The sequence below is a fragment of the Ammodytes marinus genome (assembly GCF_949987685.1).
Source record: "Ammodytes marinus genome assembly, chromosome: 5".
Taxonomy (NCBI): domain Eukaryota; kingdom Metazoa; phylum Chordata; class Actinopteri; order Uranoscopiformes; family Ammodytidae; genus Ammodytes; species Ammodytes marinus.
Window position 1 is genome coordinate 7,955,273 of NC_137234.1, and position 12,865 is coordinate 7,968,137.

The 12,865-nt window shown below is 41.9% G+C and overlaps 1 protein-coding gene across 1 annotated transcript; it reads right to left on the minus strand.

Moving 5' to 3' along the window:
• Positions 1-1,106: 1,106 nt before the first annotated feature.
• Positions 1,107-6,447, minus strand: dusp6 (dual specificity phosphatase 6). The gene is made up of 3 exons (XM_080027350.1): positions 5,455-6,447; positions 4,546-5,013; positions 1,107-2,895 (listed from the first exon to the last, which is right to left on the minus strand). The coding sequence occupies exons 1-3, from the start codon at positions 5,858-5,860 to the stop codon at positions 2,573-2,575; spliced, it is 1,197 nt and encodes a 398-aa protein (XP_079883476.1). The 5' UTR covers positions 5,861-6,447; the 3' UTR covers positions 1,107-2,572.
• Between the last annotated feature and the right edge of the window lie 6,418 nt (positions 6,448-12,865).

Below are 12,865 nucleotides of genomic sequence, written 5' to 3' on the forward strand. Positions count from 1 at the left end.
GTTAATTGCTATAATTGAGCTAACTACTGCTTGGAAGTGTATGAATGAGCATTAATCCGAATTTATTTTGCTTCAAGATTTTTGAGAAGTTGCAGTACAAGACTTCAGCTCCCTACAACTACTGTTATTTTCTATCAAAATATTTATGAATTATATTTATATACTGTATATTTTCAGGGTTCTGATGAGCATAGTAAGAAATAATAGTGGCAAGAAAAGATGACAACAAAATTCTGTCTACTTTATATTTCCTACTTTTGATAAACGTGATGATAAGCATGTGTGTGAGAGTTGGTGCAGTGTAGGCGGCTCTCTGCTGTGCTGCAAAACAAGTTGCTACATGCACACACACACACACACACACACACACACACACACACACACACACACACACACACACACACAGCCTCCTCCTCTTTTCTGTCCTGCGAAAAACAATCTTCTTGTGTGCCTCCAGGGCTTTTACAGGTACATGTACATATCCAATGACACCCTATAGGTACTTTCTGTTCCCTTTGATGGCTTAAATACCAGAGCCCCGCCTACCAGGAAGTGCCCCAGGGTGTGTGTGTGTGTGCGTGTGAACCCAAAGCCCTCGCAGCACCTGTAAAGACCAGTCGAGTTGTTTACTGCGTGACTAGAATCACTTTGTACCTGTCCGGTGGCATTTTGCCCGTTTATGAATGATCGTTGTTGTTTAAAGAACAGAATGTGCAAGAACGGAATGTTACACAATACGTAGTCATGGGACACAGGACATGACATGCTAATTCTGAAGTGGGAAATGTAAGTGGGAGACGTGTGGCATGCTGTAGTAGTAAATGAATGGCTTTGTGAACATGGCTTATGATCGGTGCGTGGTGTGACTGTTTTTGTTTGGTCGTGACTATACTGTTGTAGGCCCGCTTGCTGGTTATAACACTCAACTGTATTGTGGGTGAAGAGGAATATATACACACACACACACGCACGTAAGCACGCACACACACACACAGACGAACACACACACACACAAACAGAAGAGGCACTTGTGATAAATGTGTTGAATGTTGTGGACACGGACAAAACACCAACAATTTGAAAAATAGGCACGGAAAGCAGAGAAGTATAGACAAAATAGCAATTTATTAATAACTTATCTTTTCTTTACATTCGTGTAAAGAACATATTGTGGAAGGGGGGCTGGCAGAGGTCACCAAGATGGCTGCTCTGCGGGTGCATGGGCAAAAACTAAAAAAAAATCTCTCATCATGACAAATAAAAACTGAATTTCTTTAAACTGAGTTTTTCCCTGAAAATACTCCTACTTTTAACCCTTGTGCACAGAATTCAGGAATAACCCATATAAACATTCAGAAATCAAGACAACATGTGCTATCAATTATATGGTGCCAAATTAAAAACTGCAAAGGAAAACCGCTAAAAGTGTGGTTGAGTTTTTGTTGAAAACAAATTAGAATTTCTATGTAGAGTTGAGAAAAGTGTTGCGAATGCGCAATAGAAAACCTTCTGAGCCCGAAAGTATAAGGCAAACCTAACCATCTTTGATTTGTGTTGAGGGTATGGGGTGCAAAAACAAAGGCCCAATCGGCTAGGATTCACACACATAAAGCGATTATCAAATATATTACATAGTACACTTATTCTTAGAAAGCCGACTTTGATTTTTGGCATAATCAACTGAAAAAAAAACATACTAATCAATATGCAGTTATGTTTGCTGCTTATACATAAAAAGTAGAATATGAAACAAAGAATCTTCAGTACCCACTTGTTTCAAAAGGGTATACACTAGAGCAAGGCTTTTTACTGTATTGTCTTCTTTTATATTAAGATGTATACACAACGTATAAATGTTTTTGAAAAGACTCCACAAATTGTAAAAATTTGAGTCTAGTATATATACTAGTGTGCCATTTAAAGCTGGGGGGGAGGGGGTGCTTCTGCCCCACACAGGCAAGTCTTCACAGAAGACACAGAGAAAGACGTCGAAGAACATTGACATCTTTGGAGGGGTGGAAACCAGTGCTAGAACCCCCGAAAAACAAAAATACAAAAGTTTCATTTTTGAAGAATCTGTCCAGTTTGAACAATCATTGTCTCTTTGGCACGCCAGCCCAGGAGCTCAGAAGCATAGAACGGAACAGGACAGCTGTCCGTCAAAACATCACTTTTTTCCCCAGATAAAAATGAAAAAAAATACCTTTTCACGAGTCCCAACAGAGATATAAGAATTTTTTGCAAGAGTTTATCTGTACTCTTTTTCTGAGTCCATGTCTCTTTGAATGTCCTTTTCATTGAGATAGCAGCGGCTGCGTCTTGGCCATGCGACTTTCGGCCCTTTCCAACTAACCAAACTCCGCAGCAGTCACCTCAAAAAACCTCCTGCTGTGTCAATATCGCCCAATAATAACCTCATGTCAGCCAGTCCGACGAAGAAGGAATGAGAAACTTTTTGCAGCGTTTTCCCCAAAAATGGTCGCCCATTTTTTTCAAAACCTCCATTAGAGGAAGGAGATAGAGAGAGAGAGATGGCATAGCATAGCCTGGCTAGCGTATGTACGGGTTGACCTCACGTGGACTCCAGGGGGTCCAGCTGGAAGACGTTGTGATTGGTCGGCGTGGTGAAGAACAGCGGTTGGCTAGGCGACGGGGCCACACGGTTGTCGCACGGCTGGCTGCCCTTGAGACCCAGTGTGCGCTCAAAGTCCAACAGCTGGCCCATGAAGTTGAAGTTGGGCGAGATGTTTGATTTCTTCAGCTTGACGATGTCGTACGCGTCGTTCATGGACAGGTTGAGCTTCTGCATGAGGTAGGCCACGGTGACAGTCACCGAGCGGCTGATTCCAGCCAAGCAGTGGACCAGGACGCCACATTTCTGACCCCTGGCTTCGTCTGTTAGGAAGAGAAAAATTGGAAACGTTATAGATATGTTCAGGAGGTATACAGTGGATTTAGAGCAATACATGGTTCAAAAATAACATCACATGTTATGAGAAAAAATATTGAGTCTCATTGTGTTTGACCAACAGTCCAAGACCTCCTAGATATGGATTATACAATGACCGAAGTGGAGTTAAAGCTACAGTGCGTAACTAATGTTGCCCCCATGAAGGACAGAGAGAAGCTACTGAAGTTTATCTCTCAACTATCTCCCATTCGTGTCATTCAACAACAACCCAATAGAGTCTTCGGCAGTAGCACACACACACACACAATAAACAGAGCCGACATTCTCTCAGTTTTTTTTCCTTAGTTTTTGGCCTAGAGTATAGAGAAGCCGGGCTTGGGGAAATTGACTATTATGGTCTATTAAACCATTCTTTTCCGCTCACCCGGGCCTCACTCCCGACAATGGTGCCATTTGGGTGTGTGTGTGTGTGTAAATGTAGGAGTCATGAGGGCACACTGTCAAGGCGAAACAGGATGTCAACAGGGCCTGTAAATGGTCCCTTTTGTAGTGTGTGGATAGAGGGAATGCCATGTCCTAGATTACTTTCAATGCCACTTCCTTCCTGTTGCACTCAAATTACTGCCCCCCCCCCCTTCCCCCACACACACACACACTCGTTCGTTCACTCTCTGTCTCACTCTCTCTCCTGTTTCAGCGATGCCCAAGTAGGCCTATGCACACACACACACTGCATTCTATCCCTCTGTCCGCACCATTACCGGCAGCAGACCTGTGTTTCCTCTGCCTCTACACAATGGGCCTCTAATCTGCCGCGCTCTGTGTTCCTGTGTGCTAGTTGGACAGATAGCATCACAGCCGCGGACACCTCATCTAATCTCGATTGCACAATAAGAACGTAAGAGCTTCCTGGTAGTGATAAGACATATTGCGTTAATAAGATTATATCACCGGCTATCTGGTGCCGCTGTGTTGATGTGCTAAACTAAACACACACACACACACACACACACACACACACACACACACACTTTGTCCGCATACAGTCATAACAATAGCACAAGGTCGTTAAAAGAGGAAATGGGTCGGATAGTTGTTTGATGATTAGTCAACCATTCAACTATTCAAGTGATGAGGTGGTTCCTGCTCCTTGATAGTGCAAGAGTTTGCTAAAAAAAAATTGGCATTTTTTGTGTCATTGTTAAGTCATATGTTTGAGTGTTTTTGGACTGTGGGTCAAACTGGTATTTCTCAACATTTTGTGAAATTCTATTGGTAAATAGACAGAAAAAATACTTATTTGCTGCTCACTCAATAGTTAAAATAATCATTATTTGCAGCTCTTGTCAAGTAGGCCTAGTTGAGCTTGTAAATAACCCAGAGCCCTGAGGCGAATAGTTTTCAGAAAGCACTCTAGCAACGCAGGCATATAATTACTATATTGTAAAGCATTTTGAGCTGCATTCCCTGTATGAAAGTTGCTATTTCAAATAGTTTTCTATTATTATATTTAGATAGATAGATAGATAGATAGATAGATAGATAGATAGATAGATAGATAGATAGATAGATAGATAGATAGATAGATAGAGAAAGATAAACTTAATTGATCTGTTATTATTGCTTATGCTTACCAATAAAGCTGATGGCCTCGGGGAAGAACTGGGAGAGATTCTGGCTCCAGTGATCGGAGATTGGGATCTGTTTGTATTTGAACTCGCCGGCGTTCTCGAACATGTTGGGCAGATTCGGTGTGACGTTGAGAATGTACTTGATGCCGTACTCTTCCAACACATCCAGGTTGGTGGAGTCTTTCGCGCAGCCCAGGTAAAGGTGAGGCAGGATTTCAACTGGGAAAGAGGCCGGCTGTTGTTGCGGGGGGTTGGACAAGGGGCTTCCGTCCGAATCGGTGGCGCTACTCGAATGCTGGTCAATGTCCGATTCGATGTCCGAAGATGAGTCCGAGCTGATACGGAGGCCGCCGAGGCCCAACACGTGCGCGGTGGGCGAACTGCTGCTGCTGCTGTTGGTGGAGGAGGAACAGCCGTCCAGGTTGGTTTCACACAGACCGGAATACTCCGCCTGGAATTTACTGAAGCCACCTGGGGAGACATCATGGAAGATACATCGTATTAATACAATGTCGTTGTAGGCTATATGAATATGTTTGTACTCATGCACTAACTGCACATAATATCCCCCTTAACGTTTGGCTATAGGCTACAGACTGTTTATAAGCATGCTATCTATCTATCTATCTATCTATCTATCTATCTATCTATCTATCTATCTATCTATCTATCTATCTATCTATCTATCTATCTATCTATCTATCTATCTATCTATCAACAGTTGAAATCACAACTCAAAACATACAATTCCCTCATTCCCCGCACCAGCTAAAGCGCCACCTTCCGTCTATGCGCAAAAGTCAACAACATGCGTGTCTGTCTGTAGGCTATGTGAATGAACCGCTACTGAACGGCCCCTGATTTGAACTGTGAATGAAGCTTGTTATAATAATGCACTCTTAGCCTACTCACCTTCCAGATAATAGGCCTTGTAGCCCTCGTCTTTCATCCTCCTTAGCAGCAATCCAAGCACCGAACCCCCGTCAACATTTGCGTTCCACTCCCGACTGTATTCATCATACAGCACGATCGTATCGGTCTTGCAGCGCCGGGCGAACCTCTCCCGGTCCTCCCCGTCTGAGAGCAGTGAGCGCACCGGGAGATTGCCTTTCTTGAGTCGGCGTAGCATCAGGCTGGGGATGGCCACGTTTATGGCTGTCTCGACGTGGGACGATTCGTAGAGCTCTTGCGCCCGGCAATCCATCACCAACAGGCCGACTCCTCTGCGGGTCTCCAGCTGCTCCCGGAGCCAGCCCACCGTCTTGCTAATCGCCATTACGGAGTCGAGCTGGACTACGGGCTTGAGCTTGTCAAGCATTTATGTGCAGGAGTGGGTAAAAGAATTGATTGGAAGAGAAGGGAGTTTTTTTCTGGCTGCAAGCAAGCAACCAAAAAAATTAAGAAAAAATATCAGTGAAGATTTTTTTTGTCCGACGCTAGAGAGACAGAGATAGAAAAGTCAAAATTCTGCAAAATCAGACGAGTAAGAAATGCTCAAATGTCCTCAAATCCAATGTCCAGTTATAATGCAGTTAAGGGACGAGACAGAACGTTGGAGCGCGCGTCTCCTTCACAGATTTCCCTCCCGACAACACTGGCAGTCATTCATGCAGTCTGGCCCGATAGAGACACACAGAGAGAGAGTCCGTGTTATTTATCAATGAGTCACACACACAGGCTCTGCATGCGACGATTGAGCGAGCTGATGTTGGCGCTTCCAATGCGTATTTGTAGCTCCAAGCGCAAAAACAAATGCTCTTCCTCTTTTCGCAATATCTTCCTTTGTGGAGATCCAATGTAGATAGGTAGAGTATCGGTAGATTTCTATGAACCACGCGGGTTTGTTTGCCGTCTAGTTGTGCCTGTGTACCGCGCGCCTGTTCCTCTATCCGTCTGCGAAGTGAACTGACGCTCTGCGGAGTGCAGGCTTGGTATATGCTCTATCTAATGCAGCGCCAGGCTCCTGAATGGCTTACAAACAGAGGGGGAGGGCGTTCCATTGGATTAGACATTCCGTCGGCTCGGCCAATCACAGAAGCCCATCGGCGGGGGTCGCCTTGGAAACGGTAGGCCGGATGGAACGGCCCCTCGCGTGTTGATGAATTGTTAATGAGTTTGTCATTCACAAAAAAACACAGAGAGGAATTTCCGCTCCGGATCAAGTGAGTGCAAACAAACAGAAGAACCGCGGGGAGAAGGAAGGAAGAGAGGGAGGGAGGGGGAGAGTGGCCTTTAGTCAGACAGAGAGGGAGAGAGAGAGAGAGAGAGAGAGAAATGAGTAGGCTAATAGGTGTTAAGCTGTAGGCTACTAATAACACAGACCTGTTATAATGTGATTTACATTGTTTATTTGGTTTGAACTGACTTTTTTTTAATGTAGACACTTTAGCAACAATAAAAGTAGGCTACATGTTATTAAAGTACATTTTGATGTGTCACATAATCTATTGCTACATTATTAGTAGGCTACACTGGCATATAGCCTACACAAAAGAATACATTAAACACATTCAGAAACCAATTATGATCAAAACACAGAAACATATCATAAATGTGGATTTCCCATTATTAGCCATGTCTGCAATAAAAATAAAATAAAAAATAATTCAATTTTGAAAATCTAGATTTTTTTAAAAATAAAAGCGGAGACTACTATAGCCTACTGTCTGAAAAATGTCATGATTGAAACCAATGTTATGTGACATTTAAAAGCCTCATATATTTGACTAATGAGATATCTTGAACCTTTTATACTATAGACCCAAACTCTCTCTTCTATCCTGGAAGGTCAGAGGTCAGGCACACAGCAACTGGTGTGGGATCATGCATTGCTTTTGCTCCAAATGTTCAGTGTCTCTCGTTTGACTATTTATAGGCATATGTTTGAGTAGAATGAACATTTTGGTTTTATATCAACTACTGACAACATTTCTACCAAATTCCAATACATTTTTTGTCATTAAGGGCATTTTCAATAAGTTATGTAGAGATGAAAATTTGAGAAAAATCCAGATTGGTCTCTTAATTTTTCCGGAGCTGTAGCTTCAATGAGCAAGCCAAAAGTAGATTTGAAAAACACATTAAATGAAACAAAAACAACATGTCCATGTGAGTGTAGACCTCCATGTATTTCTGTTCAACATTTCAGTGCAAAGCGCCTGAAATAACCACAGCTGAATATTACCTCTCTGTGACATTGTGAGAGCACACAACAGCAGTGCAGCTATTCCTGTCTGTGCAGCCTTCAGTGGACTGGAGAGGGTCGTCTGAGTGGGTGGTGGGTGTACCAATCATATAGTATAATAAACCAATGTACCAATGTGTCACCCTCTCTCTCTCCCTCTCTCTCTCTCTTCATCTCTCTCTCCCTTTTTTTCAATAACTAGACACAGTTAGATTGGTGTGTGTACCAATGGGACACCCTCTCTCTCTCTCTCTCTTTCTATCTGTCTGTCTGGTTGTCTCTCTCCCCCTCCCACTCTCTCTCTCTCTCTCTCTGTCTGTATGTCTCTCTCTGTCTCTCTTTCTCTCCCTTTCTTTCAATAACTAGACTCACAGTTAGAACCACAAATCATCCATTTTGATATTCATATAATTCTGCTGCAGTGCTGTAGAAATATTATCCTGAAATGGCTTCAGTTGTAGCACATGTATCCCAGCCAAGAAAGTGGAAAAAGTAACGTTGACTTGCTTTAAAAATCACATGCATTACAAGCTAGCTTCACATTAAAATAGACTTAAATGAAGATAGACAAGACATTGGACTTTAATTTGCTTTCATGCCAAAATTTGAGACAGCGCCTCTTAGCACACAGTGGACTGGAAGAGACTGACAGACAGACAGACAGACAGACAGACAGACAGACACAGATGGACGGACATACAGACAGACAGACAGACATAATGCCTCTTAGCACACAGTGGACTGGAGTATATCCTGAAATCCTCTTTTGAACTGAATCGAGAAATCCATTTTTAATTTTTAATTGGGGAATTGTGACCCAAGAAATCGGAATCTAAATCAAATCGAATTGTGGGATTCCTATGAATTCACAGCCTATACTTTACAGGGTCCCAGCCATTTTCGTGGGCCGTCCTGCATGTATCTTGTGATGTCTTCATTTAGGTAAAACTGACTTTTTATAACATGTTAGATTGACAGTGGTGACTCCCCGTCTCTCACAACCTTTTAACACAGACAGACACAACGCCTCGTCCCATACAGAGCCATCAGGGATACTGATAGCTTCCAAACAAGCCCTGTTAAGGACTTCCACACCCACCGTTTTGCATTTGCTCAGCATAGGCTTACACTCAAAGCAGCATTTCCACTAACAGTGTTTTCATGGCCATGTACCTCTCGCCTTTCACCCGACTCTTAAGCACACACAGAGCCTTTTAATTGAGGACATGTTGATTTAATATCACTTGTTCAGACTTCTCCGACTTGTATTAGCTTCAGACTATTGGGAAAAGCATCAGATAAACCACAGTTATCCTTAAGAGGAAGTTACAGCTATGGGCTACAACTCAAGTGTTATACATTATCTACAGCTCTGGAGAAAATGAAGAGACCAGGCTGAATTTTAATTAAATCTTCATCTCAAAATTACTAACTGGAAAGGCTCTTACAGTAATGACAATTTTGTTATTGGGAATGTGGTAAAGATGTTGTTAGTAGTTTGTAAAAACCAAAATGTTCATTCTACTCAAACATACGCCTATAAATTGTAAAGAAAAAAGAGACACTGAACATTTGGAGTGGTCTCTTAATTTTTTCCAGAGCTGTATCATCTAAGTGTTATGATAGTAATGTGGTGTATTAAGCCTATTTGTCATGTTAACTAAATATGGCATCTAAATCAACTCCTGTTTATTTGCGGAACACGCTTGGTAATGTGCAGAAATGTCACATCCTTTGGATTTTCGCGGGAAAAATCCGACCAAATTCCTTCAAAGAAAATAAGTGTAGTGTAGTTGAAAAAGAAAATGATATATAAAACATTGAAATAATTCATTCATATCATATTTACGTTCATATTAATTCGAATGGCCCAGAAAAGGGTCCGAAGGAGTAAATTAAGGAGTCATTTAAAGGATGCACTGAAGTTAAAACACCCGCACACAGAACAGGAGACGGCAGCTCTCCCAGCCAGCATGCCTGTCTCTCTGGCATGTCTGTGTGTGTGTGTGTGAGTGTGTGTGGGTGTGTGTGGGTGTGTGTGTTGTTCCTGTTTGCATATGAAGTGTGTGTCGGCCCCCGGCGATAACATTGGCCCCGGTTGGCCCCTTGCAGCGTGATAGAAGTCTGTCTGAATGGAGCCAAGCTGTTCCTATTCACCTTCAAATGAATTATCTTCCCTTTCACCAGCACACACACACACACACACACACACACACACACACACACACACACACACACACACACACACACACACACACACACACACTACCTCCTCCCTGCTGCTAGGCCTATTCTTCTTGTGGGTTTTTCATTTTGCCCTTGGCCCCCTCTGTCTCTTCCTCTCTCACCAGCTCTGTGTTGTTTCGGCCGCTCTCTTTGTCCCTGTCACCAAATCTGCCGTCACTCTCCGTAGCATACATAAATTGTGTGTGTGTGTGTGTGTCCGTAGCATACATAAGCCCCTTTTACACAGCCAGTGAAAGCCGGGAATATGCCGGCCTTTCGGCCCTCCGCCCTGCTGTTTAAATGCGACCGTTGCGGAAACGAGGCAAGAAAGGTGCGAGTGATTGTTCCGGGAATTTTACTACCTCGTGTTGTGATGTTTCCTGATGAATCTAAAAGCACTTTTCACACCTGAGAACGATCCACTTCCTCTCTGGCATTTTCACAAAGTTCTCATCCACATTGAAATAGCAAAACAACAGGTTGTAGATTAACTCATATTCATCACAGATTCACAGAGACAAGTCTTGGCGAGATTTGAATCGTGGTCCAAAAACAGTCTAGTTCCTGCATAGAGACAGACGCTTCTTACTCATTCTGTTGTGTTGCGAACACACTTGGTAATCTAATACATGAAGACGCTTACTTTGCAACACATACAATTGGTTTTTATTGACCAAAATGAGCAATCACAGAAAGTGATCTGGCATATTTTCTAGATCATTCCACAATTTTTTCTTCAATTTCAAAAACAGTCTAGGGTGGGCAAATCGCAGAATGAGTGGCCATGGAAGACCAAATGAAAAGCAAGGACTATGACTTATGATTATAAAATGTAAACAGACTTGTGGTCACTAAAGGCTATTTGAAAAAAAAACAAGTTTGCATGTTGTAACTTTTCCGTCAACACTAACATGTTCAAATCCTTTTTAGGTCCTGCTACAACTGAGTAGATCAGAGGTGACACACGTTGCCTTGTTTGGTCTTAGTTTGTGAAAATATGACAAACTTCCCTTATTTGTTGCCCCATTTATTTTCTCCTGACTCAAAAGCACAATGAAATCATGTCCAATTAGTTTGGTTTAGGCCTTTTTTTTAATATATTTGTTATTCTTTTCTGGATTGTAATGTTTTTTCCCAGAAAGCGAAAAAATTCTGCGTGCTTTCCTTCGACGCAAACATACAGCTTTGTAAAAAAATTAAGAGACCACTCCAAATGTTCAGTGTCTGTCGTTTGACTATGTATAGGCATATGTTTGAGTAGAATGAACATTTTGGTTTCATAATATAAACTACTGACAACATTTCCACCAAATTCTAATACATTTTTTGTCATTAAGAGCATTTTCAAGTTATGTAGAGATGAAGATTTGAGAAAAATCCAGACTGGTCTCTTAATTTTTTCTGGAGCTGTATCATATATTCAGGTGTCAAAGACTGTTGTCTCCGTTTCCTTAAAGTTTCTCATTTTCAATTCATTCCAGTTTTCCTGACCCGCCTGTCCCTCCCTTGTCCCTCCACACATTTACATTAGAGTCGGTGGAGATTTGCATGTTGACAGAGCTCATGATTGAAGATGAGTGAATGGAATGAGTTTCATTCAGAAGCAGGTCTCCTAAAGGTCAGTGACACGTCTCCATTATCTCTGGTTAATACCTGCTGCTTCATACACTCCCACTGCTACTGGCTTCAGAGTATTTATATTTTCTAATTGATATTAAATATATCACATATCCAAAACGTTTCTGTTCTTGTGTATTTAAGGGTATATAGACAGTTTTTGTTTTAAGCAAGATTTAGAGATTTTCGTCAAATATTGCTTCCATAACATGTCTTCTTTCATACTAGTATAAATCAAAGGTCCAAAATGTACATTTAGGTGTTTTATTTGACTAAACCTTGTCTGTTTATTCAGTATATTTCTCGTATACAACCATCTCTGATGGCCATTCATTTTATATTTCATACTCCAACCAAATATTTTAGTTTTAACAGGTAAAGCTTCATGATGATATATATAAGTTAAACATGTTCCTATTCACCTGCAGTGTTGCCTTCAATGTCTGTAACACAACATGTCATTTCTTGATCCTCTAAAAACTCACTGTCACTCTCTGTCATTGAAACTCAAATTGGAAAGCAGTATTTCAGGCCTAATTCACAGGGGGTTTCATCCGGTTAATCTCCATCTTTCCCAGTCTGCCTCCGACCCAACCGACCAAACCCTCGTCCCATTCAGACCCTATTCTAGTCTCCTCACCAGCGGCTGCTCCTCTCAGACGGAGGAAATCCTTTGTCCTCAAACAATGACTCTCTACATGCACTAATCAGGTCTGGAGCTAGACCCTGTCTCTCTCTCTCTCTCTCTCTCTCTCTCTCTCTCTCTCTGTGTGTGTGTGTGTGTGTGTGTGTGTGTGTGTGTGTGCGTGTGATAATGTACACAGCACATGACACATATTCAGGAAGTTGAGTTGACGACATCGCAGAATTTATTGTGTGAGAAAGACAGAGAGAAGGAGGCAGACACAATGAGAGAGTGTCTGCGAATATTTTTGCTACGTTGCAAAACAGTGCTAAAGTTAGCACATGATGCATAGGAAGTCACTGTGTGCTTGAGAGATGAAACCGAGTGTTTAGTATTAGTGGGTAAGAGGCTACGGCTAAACGAGCTAAAAAGAATAGCAAACACAAACGCTTAAAGTTATTTAGAAAATTAGATTCTTGAAACTTAATTCCGAGGTCTCAAGTTATTTTATCCACAATTTTACACCTGATATCAACACGTGATCTGTGTGTGATTATCTGGATAGGAAGAGAACATGTCATCCAATGTTCTGAGCAGATTTCAGCTGAGTCCAAATGACCCATGTAGAACCATATTCTCAAATAAAAAATTGCTTAATTGTCCTCTTTCAG

Coding starts and splice junctions, on each gene's coding strand:
- dusp6 (XM_080027350.1), bottom strand. CDS start 5,860: ATGCTTGACAAGCTCAAGCCCGTAGTCCAGCTCGACTCCGTAATGGCG. Junction 5,014..5,454: donor CAAGGCCTATTATCTGGAAG/GTGAGTAGGCTA, acceptor ATGTCTCCCCAG/GTGGCTTCAGTAAATTCCAG. Junction 2,896..4,545: donor CGAGGCCATCAGCTTTATTG/GTAAGCATAAGC, acceptor TCTTCCTAACAG/ACGAAGCCAGGGGTCAGAAA.